The sequence below is a fragment of the Nycticebus coucang genome, chromosome 8 (genome assembly GCF_027406575.1).
Source record: "Nycticebus coucang isolate mNycCou1 chromosome 8, mNycCou1.pri, whole genome shotgun sequence".
NCBI lineage: Eukaryota > Metazoa > Chordata > Mammalia > Primates > Lorisidae > Nycticebus > Nycticebus coucang.
Window position 1 is genome coordinate 3952890 of NC_069787.1, and position 17986 is coordinate 3970875.

General features: G+C 55.6%; 1 protein-coding gene across 2 annotated transcripts in view; it reads right to left on the bottom strand.

Annotated features, from left to right (window-relative positions):
- Nucleotides 1-3617: 3617 nt before the first annotated feature.
- The window catches only part of NUP210 (nucleoporin 210), a 111781-nt gene continuing 97412 nt past the window's right edge, over nucleotides 3618-17986 (bottom strand). For both annotated transcript variants that reach the window (XM_053599557.1, XM_053599558.1), the window contains 10 exons: nucleotides 17542-17717; nucleotides 16078-16298; nucleotides 14831-14967; nucleotides 12326-12449; nucleotides 11549-11695; nucleotides 10198-10448; nucleotides 8318-8534; nucleotides 6468-6563; nucleotides 6308-6391; nucleotides 3618-5162 (listed from right to left, as the gene is read on the bottom strand). In XM_053599557.1, the coding sequence (XP_053455532.1) occupies nucleotides 5062-5162; nucleotides 6308-6391; nucleotides 6468-6563; nucleotides 8318-8534; nucleotides 10198-10448; nucleotides 11549-11695; nucleotides 12326-12449; nucleotides 14831-14967; nucleotides 16078-16298; nucleotides 17542-17717 (1554 nt within the window). In that variant the 3' untranslated portion in view covers nucleotides 3618-5061. The remainder of the gene's footprint in view (nucleotides 5163-6307; nucleotides 6392-6467; nucleotides 6564-8317; nucleotides 8535-10197; nucleotides 10449-11548; nucleotides 11696-12325; nucleotides 12450-14830; nucleotides 14968-16077; nucleotides 16299-17541; nucleotides 17718-17986) is intronic.

Below are 17986 nucleotides of genomic sequence, written 5' to 3' on the forward strand. Positions count from 1 at the left end.
GAGGAGCTCCGGCAGGGAAGGCCCTGCCTCTGAGGGCTTTCCTGAACCTTTTGTCCTTGGAGGTGCCTGACTGTTCCTGACCAGGTCTGAGGCCAGGAACACCCAGGAAATCCTGCCCCAGGCAGAGCCCAGGAGAGAAAGAGCTGAAGTGAAGGACCTGGTGATAAAAGATATCTGCCTTCGATGGATTTAGCTGGGAAGAAACCCATAGCATGTTTATATCAGCCACTTATTGCTGTAGTAACGCTGCCTAACAAATCGTCCCCAAAGTTAGTGGTGTTAAACAGCCGTCAGTAATCCTCCCAGTCACGGGTCTGCAGGTCAGTTGATCTGGGGCGGGCGGGCTTGTCTTTCCCTTTCCATGTCTTTCCTTCTCCACAGGCCAGCAGCTACCTGAACTTCTTGATTATTATGTCAATGGCAGAAGCACATGATGGGTGAGCGACTCAGAACTGACATACTGTCACTCTCGCCCACGTTCTATTGGCCAAAACAAACCACATGCTGCGCTTTGCTGCCATGGGGGGGAGGAACTGCATAGGCACATGGGAGGGGTGTGTGTCCGGAGGCCGAGGAGCTGGGAATGGTGATGCCCCTGGTCCCTGCTTCTCGCTGGGAGCCACTCTGGGTAGTGTGCAGGACAGATGTTCAGAAGGCCACTTTGCAGGTGAGGGAACTACTGCAGTCCAGAGAAGTAAAGCAATTTCTCTCTAGGCCCCCAAAAGGTGGGCCTGGACTCCCGGCCACCTGATCTCTAAGGTCTGTGCATCTCCCACCAGCCCAGACCTTTGCTACTGGCCCTGGATACCCCAGGGTCTGTGTTCTGTCGTGGCTGGTGTCATTGTATCTGGAGACGTATCATTTCCAGAATGCCTGTAGCTTCAGGAGTCACAAATGTGAACACACACACAGCCGTACAAAGAGAGACAGATAGATATAGAATGAGAGAGAGGGAGGGAGAGTTAATTTTTGGCCAAACTTAGGAATTCTAGAGAAAAAAAAACTATATACAATCCCGTATTTTTGGTGCTAAATGGTGCTAAAAGCATTTTCTGGCACGCTTTAAAGATTGAGAGTTGCTTGGCTAGTTTGGGGACAGAAAGCTGGAACTGTGCTGTGTCACCTGGTTTTTGTCCATGTCTGGCTGCCTCCACCTGCAGTCACACCTTCTGTCCCCGAATGTGCTTTAAAATGCTGCTCCTGGGCCAGGCTCAGTGGCTCACTGCCTGTAATCCCAGCACTCTGGGAGGCTGAGGCAGGAGGATCGCTTGAGCCCAGGAGTTTGAGGTTGCTGTGACCTATGGTGCCACAGCACTCTACCAAGGGCGACAAAGTGAGACTCTGTCTCTAAAAAACCAAAAGTAAATGCTATTCCTTCCTAGAAAATAAAGCTCAGACCTCAGGTCTGCTAGGCCCCACTTTATGCAAGGTGAGCTAAGGGAAGAAACCCGTCACTGGCAGAGAGACCAACCAGGCAGTTGCTGAGACCCTTCTATGTTATCTGGAAGAAGCTGAGGCAGTCGGCTTCCTGATGCTCAGCCTGCCCTGAAGGGTGAGTGTACACAGCCTCAGTCCCCTCACCAGCCACGGGTCAGGAATGGCCATGAGACAATCCCAGCTATGGGATGGGGGAGCCTTCCAGGAAAGACATCTTTAGTCCTTGGAAGGAGATAGGGAGAGCTTGTCTCTCTGCAACTCTTCTGGATGTTGCCACATCTGGATGTGGACGTGATGCCCGGATCCTGGTAGCCTTCTTATAGTCCTGAGGGGGTTGCCTTAGGGTAATGCTGACCTTGAGTGTTAATGATCCATTGAGCAGGCCTTGTGTTGAGTATTTGACACTGGTGAACACGTTCTGAGTCTTCCTGTGAGTAGGGTCCTAGGGACATAGCAGAATCTGGCCTGTTCCCACCCTCAAAGTGCTCCAAGCCAGGGAAGGGTATTTAGAGTCGTCAGATGACAGCAATGCAGTATGTGATGACAGAGGCCGAAGGGGCTGGTCAAGGACACTTCCTCCTGCTGTCTCTCAACCTCATCACCCCACAAATACTATCTGGGCTCTGCGTGGTGCAGTTTTGTCCAATAGCAATGACAGTGAAATTGGCGTACATGGGTGCAGCACCTTCCATCTACTAGCCCTCATAGGTCCTTGTGGGATAAATGCTCCCCATCTTCTGGTCAGGGAAACCAGGGGCGGGGCCCTGATAGTGCCTGCAGGGGCTCTGGGGACACGGCATGTAGCTTCTCAATGCAGGCAGGCCACAAGGGCTCCTAGGTCCTCCTGCTGTCACTCATACTCGAAGCACTTCTGCACTGTCAACCTCTTATTCCCTCTCTCCAGGGCCTAGGCTCTTGGTGCTTCTGCCCTGCCTTGCTGGACAGAACCGAGGTCTCCTGCTCACCCTCCCTCCGTCTTCCCCTTTCAGAGTCAGATCAGTCTCCAGGAGGGGGCGCTGCACACACAGTCTCTAATTTGACAGTAACACTGGAGGTGCTGCTGTGCCCATTACCCAGAAAACCCACAGTGAAGAAGAGGCCAGAGCAGCACCCAGGTGGGAGGGGTTGGACTGGACCCAGGCTGGCCCGGGCCCTGTCTGAGCTCAAAGCTGGGGCAGGGCAAGGAGAGGCAGGGCAGCCTGCAGGGAGCGTAAGGCGATCAGAGCCTGCTGGGAAGCTGCCGTTTGCTGAGTGTGCACCAAGGCCAGGACGTTGTCCAGAGGGGGATCCCTGGGTCAAGAAGGGGCCATGGAGACAAGCAGAGGATGGGTTTATGGGACTTGGAAACCGGTTAGATAGGGAATAGGTGAGGGTGTCACCGTCCTCCCTTTAGGAGGCCCTTCCTGAGCTATATGGGGCACTTCTGCTCAGCTGCTGTGCACAAAACACTGTCACACATTGGCTTCCAGCAGGAAAAGCAGCAGGGGAACATATTGTGTGTTACAGCTGCTTTTTGCCCAGCCAAAAGTCAGGGCTCAGGTCATCAGGGAAAAGACAAAGTGGATGCTAGGGGGACTGGAAGCAGAAGGTCCCATCGCTGGCTGGCCCTGGGCAGGTTGAGTTCCCTAAGCATCTGTGACCACACTAGTGACTCAGCTGTGGCCTGCAGGGGCTCATGTGGGGGCCTGAGAGTGGGTGAGTGGGGAGGTGAGCCAGGTAGGGCAGCACAGGACAAGCCAAGGAGCTGCCAGGAAGGCGGGAGGGCTAAGAAAAGTGTCCACACTTACCAAGAGGGCAGTGGCCAAGTGGAGGGCTGGTGGCCCTGGGGGAACAGATTCAGGTGGGTGGGTAGGAGCCAGTATCTCAGTAGCACCGGGAAGAGACGGGGGTTTCCCTTGGGGGGAAGAGTCAGATGCGTTTTGGTGATGCCAAGGAAGGAGCTGGCAGGGAGCAGAGGTACCCGAGGGAGAGGGGACCGACGTGGGGCTGCCTGGTCCTCCTACAGGGAAGGCACCAGCTCCTGCCTGGGCTGGTGTCTCCGAGGTGGGAGGGGCAGCCCGGCTGTCAGAGAAAGGGAAGGTGGCAGGGAAGGCCCAAGGGCAGCAGAACAGATCTGCTCCCCAAAGCCCAGCACAGCAGAGGCCAAGTCACCAGGGCTTTGTTAATGACCACACACACTCTTAAGAAATTACAGAGCTTTATTAAATAAACCAAGTAGAAATGCTCCCATTTACATCCAGGTTGTCAGTTTGAGCTCAAGTAATATGCAAGGCACAATTATTCCTTTCTACAGCTTCAGAAAAATCAGCTGCCTGGCCAGCCCTGGAGGGCTGAAGTGGATTCACACGTGATCCCCAGAGTCCGGCTGGACTCTCCACGAACAGCGTCCACGCCTGGGTGCTCTGGGGGCATGAGTCTCTGGGTCTCCCTGAGGGTGGCACAGCGCTGTAGCCTAGAGCACAGGGGGCTGTGTTCTGAAAGTCTCAGAGGAGCTGGGAAGAGTTTTCTGAGGGAGCTTCTCCTCTTTCTCCAGCCCCTCGGGGAGCCCCTTCCTGGTGGGCAGGCCCACACTGGGCTCCGGGGCCTGCCGGGAAGCTGCCTAGGGCCTGGGCTGGGTGAGCTGGTGAGGCTGTCTCTCACGCGGCCAGGCAGCGGCTCAGGTCTGCTGAGGTACTGGAGCGTACACCAAGGAAGACAAATAACACTGGGTCTTTGTGCTGAGGCAGAACATAGCGGCTTCTCAAAACAAACAAACAGAAAAGAAGAGCCCTGCCACCATCTCAAGGACGTTTTCCTAAGGACAATTCAGGATGTCCCTGGGCTGAAGGAGAGACCAGGACAGGGAGAGAGAGAGGGACTCCACTCAGGACATATCCATGGGGCTGAAGCCAAGTCACCAGATATTTCAACAGCTTAAGCGACAAAGGAGCACAGAGGACGGAAGTCTGTTTCCAGTGGCCCAAAGCGGAAGAACAGCCCTGTGTAGCTCACAGTTTTCCAGTATCTGCCCGCTCAGGGCTCAGCTGTCAGGAGCTCCCGCGTGCTGCTTCCTGAGGCTTTTCCCCTGCAGTGGGGTGGGGGGGTGGGAGTGGGGCAGGCACAGGACCCTCAGGTCCCTGTGTTCCTCAAATTTCCTAGCAGCAGCCAGACTGGGGAGAAAGTAGGTTTTCACAAGAAAAAAAATAAAAAACCCCACCAAAAAAATGCCCCCAAATAGACAATCTATTCCCTGAGACCATGACGGTGACATTGTCTACAGACAACTAAACAGAGCTTTTCACTGCTCACGGGCTTGAGAAGGGTGGGGGGGGGTTTAGTGATGCTAGAAAGTAAAAACCACAGCACATTGTTCAGAAATCCTAGACAATCATGCAGAAAGGGATGAGCCACAAAGTCTCAGCTTTGCAAAGATTTGAAAGGAAAAAAAAAAACCCATACAAGCTTGAAATTCCTACATTTACGATACACTCATGAGCACAAGCCAAACTCTAGTGCCATCAAAACAGGGGGGCAGTGCCACTGGTCTGGGGACAGGGCTCAGGTCTGGAGGGGCCCATTCTAGCAGGGGTGTCCCTGTCTTGGAGGGTCACAAGGTGGGGCTCAGGGCTGTCTTTGTGGTGCTGCCTAGTGGGAGGCATAGGCTGGGCTCCACAGCCCCGAGGGAGGGCTGCCTTTGCGACCAGGAGGCAGTGCGTTGAGAGATGCTGGTGACGAGGCAGCAAAATCTGGGGTAGAAAGAAAGATGAAGTGAATGACAGAGCCAAAGGGAGAGCTGCCTCAGTAAACGGGGGCTTGCTGAGCTGGCCCTGCTATGGAAGGGGTGCCTGACTGCACTGCCAAGCCAAGGCCTAGGGTGTAGCCCCTGACCTGTTTCAGGATCACAGGGTCTGTCCATGGGGCACGCAGGAGGGAGGGCCTCTTTATCTGGGGGGACACAGCTTCTCAAGCAAGAACGCTGCACAGACAGAGAGTCTGGTGTTTGGGAGACAGTGGAAAGACCACATGTTATGTTTCCCACAAACACGGGGAGGAAGACGCTGGGAAAGGTGGTTAGGAAGGGTGGGGGTCTGCTGTGAGAAGCTAGTGAAGCCGCAGAGTTTGGAGGGGAGTGAACAGCTAAGCACCCCAGGGACTTCCCAGGGCTCTGTTTCACAAGGGTGAGAGGCAGCCAAGCAGAAGGCCATGATTCTAGGCGTCCAGGATGTGTGTGGGAAATGCTTCTATCTTCAAACTCTGTCCTCTTTCAAAAAAATTCAGGGATCCCTTTGGAGTCCATCCATGGCCCCCCACCTAGGGCCACAGACTCTAGCTCAAGGATTCCTTGTGTAGGCTAGAGCAGCCTCAAATGGGAATTAGGAGACATAGGGGCTGCCGTGTACGATTGTACAGCTGGGCGCTGTACTGTTTCAGTGGATACCCACTAACAGATAGAAGTACTCCCTGGAGTTGGGCAGGGACATCAGGGCCTCAGGGCCAACAGAGAGACAATTGAGTTGTTGAAAGGAATAGGACTGGCCCTTCTTCTTTGTCTGGGAAATCCCTATTCAGAACAGCCCAGCATTCTCATCTCTGAGTCAGCTGGTCCAACCCCAGCTTGGGAGCCTTCTGTAGCAGCCCCAGCAGGTGGGTATCCAGGCCCAGCATATACACCTGCTGAGACAGAGCTCCCTCCTGCTGCCACCTCCGTCCTGGGGAAAGCCCTTACTGACCCAGAACTGGCATCTGAGCCCATCCCCCTTGCTGGCTCCCAGATCTGTCCTCTGGGCCTCAGGCCTAGTTACTCCTTTGGCCCAAGCCCAAGACTTGGGGTTCAGGGCCTTGACCCCTTTCCCTACAACTCTGCCAGGTTGGGCCTCGGAGGACTACTCACAGTGGGGGCTGTGCCGAGGGCTGGCGCGGGGTACAAGGGCTGGAGGCACTGTCAGTTCCTGGGGTGTGCAGATCGTGTGGTAGGCTGCAAGAACGCATGGCCAGTCAGAGTGGGGGGGTGTGGGCGGGGCAGACCCAAGAACTCATGCAGCCCGCCTCACCTATGATCATAGCAGCCGTCCCGGCCAGCAGGGCAAAGAGCGTGAAGAACATGACTTGGTAGGAGTCTAGGAAGTGCTGAAAGAGGCTGGCTCCATCTGCCGTCAACGAAAGATGAGTTACCAACATGCCAGGGGACACTGGTGTCCCAGTGTTTGTGCGATACGAGGATAGGGAGTCTCAGAAGGCCAGGTGTCACGCTCAAGGCTCAGGTCAGTGTCTGGCACTGCTCCCCTGTGCTGCGCTCCCTTCCCCCTCGGGCCTCTGAACCAAGCCCAGCACAGCGGAGGCTCTGCGGAGGTTCTGCCTCGCTCCTCTCGGGGGAGAGCTCCAGCTCAGCAGGCAGGCTGCATGTCTGTGCTCATCCTGCCTGGGGGTCAGCCACGCGGCCCAAAAGGAAGGCAGTTTTGAAAATGCCAAACTGGGCAGCCCCTGTGGCTCAAAGGAGTAGGGAGCTGGCCCCATATGCTGGAGGTGGCAGGTTCAAACCCAGCCCCGGCCAAAAAAAAAAAAAATCAAAGATTGAGATAAAATGAAAATGCCAAGCTGTAAGTGAGAGTCACAAAAACAAAAGTACTGATTGGAGAGCCCACTAGTGGGATGGGGTTCCACTATTCTCAGAATCTGGGCCTCACAGAGCGAAGAGAGCCTGCACCTTGTGCCCCAAAGCTGCTCTTCTTCAGGCCCCCACAGGGGACATGGCCCATGCCCTGGCTCCTTCCTCCAGCTCCCTTGTCCTTGCCCTCACCCTCACACCTTAGATGAGACCCCGCACTGCTGAGTTTCTGCCCCTCTTGTGCCCCACCAGGTTGCCTCGAGTTAGGACACATCCCTTCTCCGCAGGAAGAAGGCAATGGGTGGCCTCTACTGCCCCTAACAAGCCACCTTTAGTCTGCTCCTGGCCAGGCAGCCAGGCCTGACCTAGCAAAGCCTGAGCCCTGGATGGCACTCTGACTCCGCCAGTCCCAGCCGCCTGCCCCCACAGCACCCCAGGGACTCCCTCACTGCATCGCCCTCCCCCAGCCCAGCCTCATTGTCAGAATCATGCCCTCTGCACCTGGACACACCTGTGTCCTCTCTATATGACGGAGGCTTTTCCTACACCTGCTTGGCCCAGGACCTAGTCCACCCCAAGTGCTAACAAGCAACTCAGAATACATGAATCCATTCACTCAACAATAAACACTCCGTGAGCGCCTGACATCTGTCAGGCAGGCCCTGACTAAGCACTGTCCTCACATACTTAACTGCTAGTTGGGGCAGACAAGTGGAAACCCTAATAATTACATTGTTACAGAGTCAGCTAGCAGCAGGGCTGTGGTAAAGAGAAAAGGGTTCGAGCATTTGGGAGCGAGGGTCTAAGTTTCAATACTGTATTTCAGCACTTGAGGGAGGTTTGCAGGAGGTGAGGGTGTTGGTCAAGGGGGGAATAGCATCCTGGGCACGGAGAAGGGCAATGCCAAGGGCTTGAGCAGGGGCTGCATGTGTCTCAGAAACAGGACAATGTGGCTGCCGCAGGGAATGTGAGGGGGACATGAGTCCCAAATGGGGAGGGAGGCAGGCCGCATGAAACATTATGGACCACTGTGGGTACTTAAGCTTTGCCCCTGAGGGAGGTGGGACCATGACAGGCTGCTTAGCAGAGGAGGGGCACAGTCCCTCAGTCTGCCATGCTGAGAACAGACCAGGGACCTGGGGGGATAAAGCAGGCTCGATGGCCCCAACAAGTGACCGTCACTATGAGCAATGGTCTGCATTTCTGACTTCTCCAATCTTCATGCCCCACATTTCTCCTGACACCTAGAATCACCCCACCCAACTCTATCTCAGCTGATGTTGCTCCATGACTCACAAGGACCAGGTCCGCGGCGATCCAGCACGAAGGCCACAGTCACTGGGACGGTGATGGCTTGGTTAGTTGTGGGGCTGGAGAAGGTCAGGGCAGTGGACAGGGGCCCATGGCTGCCGGCTGAGGGGTCTGAGACACCAACTGTGTATGTGATAAAGCTGGGCAGCCCAAAGGACTTCTCCTTCTCGAAGGCCAGAACAGCAGGGGACCCAGATTTCACCTGTGAGACATGTCAGGGCTGTGGGGAGGAAGTTCTGCAGACAGGGGCAGGACCACTGAGTGGGGTGAAGGGACCATCAGGCAGGCGTGCTGCCCTGTGCTTCCATCCCAGGAAGCACCGTGGTCCTGTCCAACAGGCTGGGCTTCCATCCCAACACCCAAAGAATGTGGGTGGGGGACCTCTGCTCAGGTCATACCTCCTAGGCAGATGATGGCACCTGCCCTGCTCACAAACTGCATGCAGTCAGCAAGGTCACCAGGTACTGTCTACACTCTGAGTGGTTTTTTTTTTTTTGCAGTTTTTGGCCGGGGCTGGGTTTGAACCCGCCACCTCCGGCATATGGGGCCGGCGCCCTACTCCTTTGAGCCACAGGCGCTGCCCTATACTCAGCATTTTTTAAAGAAAAGATAAGTCAACCTCATTGAATTCTCATTGAGTGCTGTTTAAAAAATGCTAATGCGGGCAGCGCCTGTGGCTCAAAGGAGTAGGACGCCGGCCCCATATGCCGGAGGTGGTGGGTTCAAACACAGCCCTGGCCAAAAACTGCAAAAAAAAAAAAAAAAAATGCCAAACCAACACACAGCATCAACAACCACCAGCTCTTCAAGAGGGCAGCCGAAGCTCTGATCCCAGGCCCACCACCAGCAGCCCCCAGCGGGGCTGGCCACCCCCCACCCCACAGCACACATGCTCTATCTCGGGTGTGTTCTGCAGCAGAACAGCCCGAGAGCCCCTCCATCCTGTCACCCAGACTCCTCTGGATCCATATCTTAGAGCAGTGGTTCTCAACTTGTGGGTCACGACCCCTTTGTAACAATGAAAATACATCCTGCATATCAGGTATTTACATAACGATTCATAACTGTGGCAAATTAGTCATGAAGTAGTAACGGAAATAACTGTATGGTTGGGGGTCACCACAACTTGAAGAACTGTATTAAAGGGTCATGGCATTAGGAGGTATTAGGAAGGTTGAGAACCACTGCCTTAAGAGATTATTCACCCCCGGAGCTGACAGGGGTGTGAGGCCTGGGGAGAGAGGATTATCCCCGCAGGGACCAGTGCTTGTCTTGTTGAACCTGGCAGAGTGTCCTCCCTGAGTCCAGTCACTGGACATTCCCCACACTCCCTGAGCACATGCGCTGTCTTCCCAGGACACCCTCACATGCTTAACTTGTAGCCGGCAAGTTAACAAAATTACATGGGCTGACACAGGGTGAGAGCACTTAGGTTTTTAAAAAAATTTATCATTGTCAATCTTAATTTTATCTTAGTTATTATTTTTTATTTTATTTGAGACAGAGTCTCACCCTATCACTCTGGGTAGAGTGCTGTGGCATCATAGCTCATGGTAACCTCAAATTCTTGGGCTCAAGGGATCTTCTTATCTTGGTCTCCTAAGTAGCTGGGAGTACAGGTGCCCCCATAACACCTGCCTAGTTTTTCTATTTTTAGTAGAGATGGGGGCCTCACTCTTGCTCAGGCTGGTCTCAAACTCCTGAGCTCAAGCAATCCACCCACCTCAGCCTCCCAGAGTGTTGGGATTATAGCTGTGAGTCACTGTACCCGGTCTAGTCTTAATTTTAAAGAAAGGTGGCCTGGGACGTCCATGGCATGTCCCCCCTTCCCTTTGCCCTGACTCATGCACGTGGATGCCACTTACCTCCAAGTTCTCCAGAACTTCCAGGGCACCAAACACCTTGATCTCGGAGCTGGTGTAGTGGTTGTTCAAAAGAATTTCAGCCTGGTCGGCATAGAGACCTGGGCTGAAGGGCACCTCAGCCCCGACCTGTTCTGCTGAGAAGTGGCTGCTCGAGAGGGAGGCTGTGACCACCAGAGCTGTCTTCTTCATGCTCATGTGCTTCAGCTGCTTGTCTGTCAACCGGTGCATGGTGACTGAGCAGAGGTACTGACCTGCAGAGACAAGGGTGTCCCGCCTTGTTCCCTCTCCCACTCCCATACTGATGTTATCCTCTTTCCTGTATCCTCAGAGTTTCCTCTGGGGAACTCCTATGCATCCTCCAGAGCCCAGGTGAGAAGTCACCTCCTGCAGGGCCCTGGCCCAGCAGGGACACTCTCCCTGTGACTGCAGTCCCCTCAGTATCTCAGAATCCTCTAGGCACCAGATGCTGCTCTAAGTGACACTCCTGGGGCAGGATGAAGCACGTCAGGGCCAGCTCTGTATCCTAGGACCCAGCCAGCTGGGCAAGAATGAGGGAGAATGAATGGCAGATACCCATGACCTGACTCAAGATGGCCTACGACCCCAGGTGCAGCAGGAAGCTCCAGGAAGGCACAGACTGTAACCACTTCGGCTTCTGTCCTGGCCTCTGTGACTGATCTGGGGTTGGACGGGCACTGCTATGCAGGGCCTGGGGCTCCACACACTGGAACCTAGATGCCCTGGCAGGGTCCCTTCCATGGCCACACCTACGAGCCCCCTCCTTGCTGGCCCTTGGTTTCTCTTGGTCCAGAGAGACAACTTCACAGCCCTCCTGGGGCAGTTTCAGGGACTAACTAGGGCAGCAGGACCACCCCGAAGGCCTGCTATGTGCCAGGCCTGGGCTTGGGCCACACCGAGTATGCACAGGATGCCTCAGCTCCACCGTGCTGGTCTCCCAGCCATGCAGCAGCTATGTTCTGGCTTGCAGTAAGGACACTCCTGGCTACCTCTCACTTGCTGCGTACAGGCAGGGCAAGGTCCATCATCCCCATTTCAGGGCGAGGAGACTTAGAGAGGAGCAGCCTCAACACCCACAGGCGGGACGGCAGGAATGACAGAGGAGGATGCTGACCAGGGGTTTCCATTCTGGACATTCTGTCGGGTGTAGGTGGTTGCAGAGGATGACCCAGCTCAGGAGGACCAACTCCTCCTGGTGGCCACTTGCAGCCACAGAGGCCAGGGCCTTCATGTCAATCCCTGGGTGGGCTCTCAATAACCCCTGCTCCTCTGGACAGATGGTCACTGTGACTAAACATGCAGCAGACCCGAGATGTTCACAAGGCAAATTTACCCAGAGCAGTGTCGAAGCCTGGCTCCACAGTGAAAACCTCACGCGCTGGGAAGTCGAAGACAGCATGCTTGAACTGCAGCTGGCAGCTAAGGAGGGACTCTGGGTGCAAGGTCCCGATGACTTCTATCTGGGCCGGGGAGCACTCACCTAGAGAGGGTGAGGGAGTGAGAGGGTGTGGCCAGGTCCCCCAGCCACCATGTCCAGGCCCAGGAGACCCAAACCCCTGGAAGGAGAACAGGCCCCGGAAGGCTGGCTGGGCCAACAAAGGAAGCTGCACCCATGTGCCCTTTGTGCAGGGCCCCAGGGCTGCCCAGAGCTTGGAGATGGAGCCACAACTGATAAAAGCCAAGGGTAAACTATACATAAGAATCACAGGGAGTGTGAGATCAGAACTTCAGCATTTGCTCTAGAGCGTGCATCTGAAAGCCTGGCCTATCGGGGTGTCCTGCTAAGTCATTAGTTCTGGGATTAATAGTGATAAACCGTGGCTTTCTTTGGTGCCCTTGGGCTGAAATTCCATCTCCATTTCAGAAACAGGCAATTTCAGGAGCTGGCTTCCTACATGACAGTCCCTTTCACTGGCTTGGCTTGCAGGGGACTCACATTTCTAAAAGACTGAAAGGTGTGGAGGAAGGGGTTAAAAGCTCTCTCTGGAGCTGGTGTGAGTTGAACCAGAAAAGCTGACACAACCCCCTCAAAGGGCACAAGAAGGCACCTCCCTGCTCCCTGGAGCCTCACTGGGTTTTCTAAGGGCCATCGAGCCCCCTCATTCTGTACCTCTCAGGTTAGAGCTTCCGTCTCCCACGGTGACAATCACCTTGGAGCCTGTGCCCTCCCGGTAGCTGGTTTGGATGGGGTGGTCGTGATGGGCCACGATCCTCTGAGGGACGCCGACCACCATCTGGGGAGGGAGCCAAAGCAGCTGGACTGAGCACCCACCTTGGCGAGGGCACAGTGTGACCCATTTCACAGGTGACAACACTGAGGCTCAAAGCCTAAATATCTTGCTGGAACTGGGCAGAGCTGGGCTCAAGCCCAGGCTGGTCAGACTTCACTGCCCGGTGTCCTCACACTGGACAAGCTGCCTCTCCCTAAAGCAGGTCAGGGAGCTGAATTCGTTTATTAGGCTGGGTGCTCTGCAGATTTTGACTCCTACGACACGATCTCTTCTCTGTTCATAAATTTGGCTAATTAATCTCCCAGCAAAGAGAGAAGGATCCATTTTGCTTTCTTCTCGTTTGGTCAGAATGAGTCCACATGACCAAAATGTAAACCTCCTACAGCCCAGGTAGTGAAGGCCCCAGGATCCTGATGGTCCAGATTTCCCCCGGCAGATTCTCCAGCTCAGCCCCAGACCACCTCAGGCTACAGGCCTCCTTATGCTCCCTCTGCCAGGACCCCCATCCCCCTCTGCAGAAGCCAGTGGTGTCTGCCCCTCAGGCCCAAGGGCACCTTGCCCAGTTGGAGGCACCACTCAATCAGTGCTGCCTCCCACAGGCCTGGTTTCTACCAGGATGTGAACTCCTGGAGAGCAGGGATGGGGTCTCAGTCCTCCCAGAGCCCCCACAGCTCCCAGGGCTGTGGCCCATGTAGGACCTTAGTGACTGGGTCTGACACTTGCACTGCCAAGCCCCCCACCCCCATGGGTTCCTGCCATCCACCCTGAGGGACTGATTGGAGGCTGCACCCTCTCATCCCTTGCCCAGGCCTCCTTTCTCCCCTGACTGCCAGCTGCAGTCTTCTCTCAGCTCCTTTTCCCCCTCCAAGGAGAGGCTCAGGGCCTTCCCAACCCTCTCCTCCCCAGCACAAGCCTGGGTGCTGCCCCCACCCCCAGGGTTTCAAGGACAACCTCTGGGTGGGAGGTTGCATCCCATTTCCTACCCACCTCCAGCCTTCCTCAGAGACACGGCTGCCCAACAGTGCCTACCAGCCTCACCCGGAGGGGCTGCAGACACCTCTGCCTTCCCAGGCCCAGACTCCTCACCTTCTTTCCCCCACAGCAAAGGTCCATCATCAACCCGATCACCCAGGCCCTCCCTGCCCTCCAGCCCCACTTACAGTTGGCCACCCACCCACCCAATGGTCCTAGCCAGGGACAGTCCTCAGCCTTCTGGCTGGTCCTCTGGCAGCCACTCCCTTTCTCTCTCGCTCCACCTATGCCAAGTAATCTTTCCAAGCACATCCCTCATCTATGTCACTCTTTGCTTAATAATAAAACCCAAGCAGTCTAGCATACGCTTTATCCTCTCTACCCTGGGATAGACATGGGGGCAGACAGTGTCAACCGAGTATCTGCTACATGCAGGGGCCATTCTAAGTGCTTCGCATGTGTTACCCTCATCTTCCCAGCACTACTGTCTCCATTTTACAGGCAAGGGAACAGTTGCACAGAGAGGCTCACTATCTTGCCCAAGGTCACACAGCCTCCCCATGGCTGACCCAGCCTGCCTGGCTCTAGAGTCCCCACTTCTCAACTACCCAGAAACCAATGCACTTCATGATCTGCTCCCAAAGCAGGACCCCACTTCCTCCCATACCCTCTGTCCCCCCCCCCCCCCAGCTCTGTCCTTGAACCTCACACACCTCCTTCTGCCCACTGTCAGAGGCTCCTTCTGGGAGGGCGCAGCTTTATTGCCATAGTCCCAGGGTGCATCTGTCTGCACTGGCTGCCCCAAACCGCACAGCCGCAGCACTAACTATGCAAACTATCAGGTTAAACTGCTGGATTCAATAAAGCATACACTGGCTCTAAAAATGAGACACGTTTGGAACTCTGCCCATTTTTGCTCATTGATTCATTCTCTGCTGGAGATAAACAGAAGAGAGAATGGGTTTTGTTCGCCTCCAGAAAGACTCAAAAGGTGACTTGCTGGGGGAGGATTGATTTTGCCGATGACAGGGCATCGCTGTGCTGCCCTGCCCATGGCCGTGATTCCGGGCAAGCACCCACACTGGGCCGCCAGACCCAATCGCGTGGGAGCAGGGATCAACCCTGCGAGGTTACCTGTTGTCATCAGAGCCTTCTAAACATGGAGGATGAAGGCCAGGAATGGAAAGAGAACTAACTTGTCCCCATCTCTGACTTAATGGGCGGCTGATCCCAGACGCATGGGATCAGGGATCCCAACTCCCAACCCCTGAGATGACACTGGGTTTCTTTCTTAAAAAGAAATGAAAATCAGAGGTATTTTCCCAAAGAAAAGGTATGCATAATCCTCCAAGAGGGTCAGCCCTGCCCCACAGGTCACTGAGCCCCATGAGCTTGGGCTGCCCTGAACCCACCTCCTTGTAGGTCCTCAGGTGCCCAGGAACCTCATAGTAGACTGTCACAGATCCCACATCCCGGGCCACAGCCACCCCGGTCTTGGGGTCGACGTGGAGGACGCTGTTGGCTGAGGAACTCCAGGTGCCTGGGAGGCCTAGAGGGAAGTCCTGGGTGTCAGCTGCCCTTCCCATGGCTGGACATTCCAGCCAAAGCTCCACTCAACTTGCTGGCTGAGTCAGCCTCCGCCTCACTGGATTCACACCCTAGGGTGCTCACTCATCGCCCTGGGGAGTGAGCCTCATGATGCTCACTCTTTACCTTCCACAGCTGCCCTCTGTGTGGCTGTGGCCCCCAACTCCCCCTCCCCCAACTCCTCCCTGACATAAAGCTTTCCCTGCCCTGGCCCTGAGCTGGTGTGGGTACTGCCACCAGGCCCCGCCCCCTACAACCCCTCACCCACAGCACAAAACCCCACTCCCCACATCATTTCCCTTTTAGCAGACAGACAGGCTCAGAGCCGTCACTACCTAGTGCTTCTGAGTTACAAGTCCGTCCCATCATGCAATCTGTGCAACCACAGGGCTCAGCAGCCACACACTATTTACGGCAGATTATATTCGTTTCTTGTTCAAAGTAGTATTTCCTTTTAAAAAGTGGAACCCTTTTGAAAACAAACTAAGTAAATCACTGCACATGGGGAAAGCTGCAATGGGGAAGCCACTGAGCTAGCCGATGGCCTTTGCTTAAGTCTCCTTGCCTAAGCCACCCAACTTGGCAGCCAACTGCCACAGAATTAATGAAAACGGCAAATTATGCTCTTCAGATCCATCAGCCACATTGTGTGTGTGTGCCGGCTGGAGCTTCTGTATCAGAGGCTGCACGGGAAGGGCACCGCACGAGAGCAGGAAGTGCCTCTGCATACCCTGTTCTAGAGCAGGGCTGGCACGTGTGTTCTGCAGAGAGTCGTGCAGCCTGGATGATCTCTGCTGCTGCTCCTCTGTCACTCAGTGGTAGGATGAAAATAGTGACTGACTACACGCCAATGCACAGGCACCGCTGGGCTCCAACAAAAATTTACTTGCAAGAAACAGGCAGCAAGCTGGACTCAGCCCTCGAGTCGCAGCTCTCCAAGCGCCACTCTGGAGCATGCAGCAGGGTCCACCTGCACCTCCCGAGGGGTGCTGAGCATCTCCCCAGGGACCCCTGCCCATCTTTGCAAGTGCCCATCACTCCACAGGTTTCCCTTGGTCAGGGTCCCTCTTACCTTCCAGGCTGACCAGAACAGTAGCCAGACAGAGGACATCCCCCACCGCCAAGGCTCCGGACAGCTCTGGGGAGATGGTCTGCAGGACCGGCAGTGGGACGAAGTCAGAGAGGCCCAGGTGCTCGGCGTCCCACACTCGGAGCAGTGTCAAGCCCACGCTGACCGTGCGGATGACACAGGTGTTGTTGGTGGGGCCCTTCCCAATCTGCACAAAGTCATCTCTAGGCACAGAAGAAAGGGGCGGTGCTCAGTCTCCAGAAAGAAGCCCCCAACTCCAGAGGGAGAGACGCAGTCTGGGTCCTCTGCTGAGGGAAGCTTACTGCTGGCTGAGGTCCCAGATGTTGCTCCAACTCAAGTTGCCCAAGTGGTTGCCCCAGAGGAGGGACCTTGGGCTCCGTGCTCATCTGTTCAGACGGAGCACAAAGCCCTCAGCTGGAACTGCCAGCACCGCCATCCCCCTGCTCTAGGAGGGAAAGCGGGGCCCAAGGAGGAACCTGACCCCCTTCCCAACAGGGAACCAGACACACTAGGAAGTCACAGGCCTCACTGGCTGTGTGAGAGTATCAAGCAGCACAGCCTCCGCCCGTTCCCTCCACTGTGAGATGGGAACGTGACACCCCTGTGCCTGTGCCTGGCCTGAGTGTGAACAAGCTCAGCAGGGAGGTGTTGGGCACATGGCAGGTGCTCAGTGAGGGACCAACCCGGCCTGGGCGTGGTGGGCCACGTCTCTCTGGCCGCTTCTGCTACCTCCACAGCCTTCAGCCCCCAGCCCTGCTGAGTCTCTAGGAGGGGCTCCTGCCACCAGAGGGCAGAAGGACTGCTGGAAGCACCAAGGGGGCTGCGTCTGGCCCACGCTGACAGAGGCTGCTACTGCCAATACAGAGCTCTGCAGATGCCAAGGGCCTACGACCAGTCTCTCCGCACTGTCACGTGGGGAGCAGGCCATCTTCCCCACGTGACAGTGCGCGAGCAGGCTCGGGAGGTGACCTGCCCTGCTCAAGGTCACAGGCCCCACAGAGGGCAGAGCTGGGGCCAGCAGCAGGCCTAACTCCAAACCCCAGCTTGTTTCATATGGCAATGTCCCTGACACTTGTCCCTGGAACATATCCATCACAGGGCCCATGGGAAGCCCAAGTGGGGAGGGTCACTGACACCTGGATACCATCTCTGTCCCTCGAGGAGCACACCCCGAAGCCCCAGCACATGCCCTACTCCATCCTCCTGAGACTGAAGCAGATGTGTCTTCTCTGAGCTCGGCTGCAGCCCCCTAGACCAGTGGTGCTTCCCCTCCATGGCCCTGTGTGGTGTGGCACGGAAGGCCCCTTCTCTTGGAAACCAAGGTGATAACCATCTTCCTTGGATGACACCAGTCTCTCTCTGCCACCCGCAGTTGTCTCTATCAATTAGATCCGGTATCACTCCCATGGGCCTTTGCAGGAGAAATGAGCATTGCCCACACCTGACCTGTTAGTGGCAAAGTTGAGAACTGAATTGTGAGCATGGAAGATGTCTCCGGAGTTGTCGTGGAAGTGCACGGTGAAGGTCACAGTCATTCCTAAAGGGAGGGCCGCCAGGACTGCCTTGTTCTGGGTGTGCAGGACAGGGCTCGTGGAAACCCTCAGGTATGACACAGGAGACACCTGGGGGACAACAGGCAGGTGTGATGAAGATTCAACACTAGGGAAGGGCTCCCAGGAAACCCACCTCCCAGGAGGACACCCTGCCCCCAGCAGGTCCCCATCTCAGGAGCAGCTGTGGGCAGGACTGACTTAGTAGGAGTCATGAGAAGAGGAAAGGCCTTGTTCCCAGGAGAGGACCAACCTGTTGATAAGGTTCCCACACCCCTACACAGTGGGCCACCTTGCTACAGGAAAACCCACCTAGGAGAGTAAAAATCTATGACCTAGCA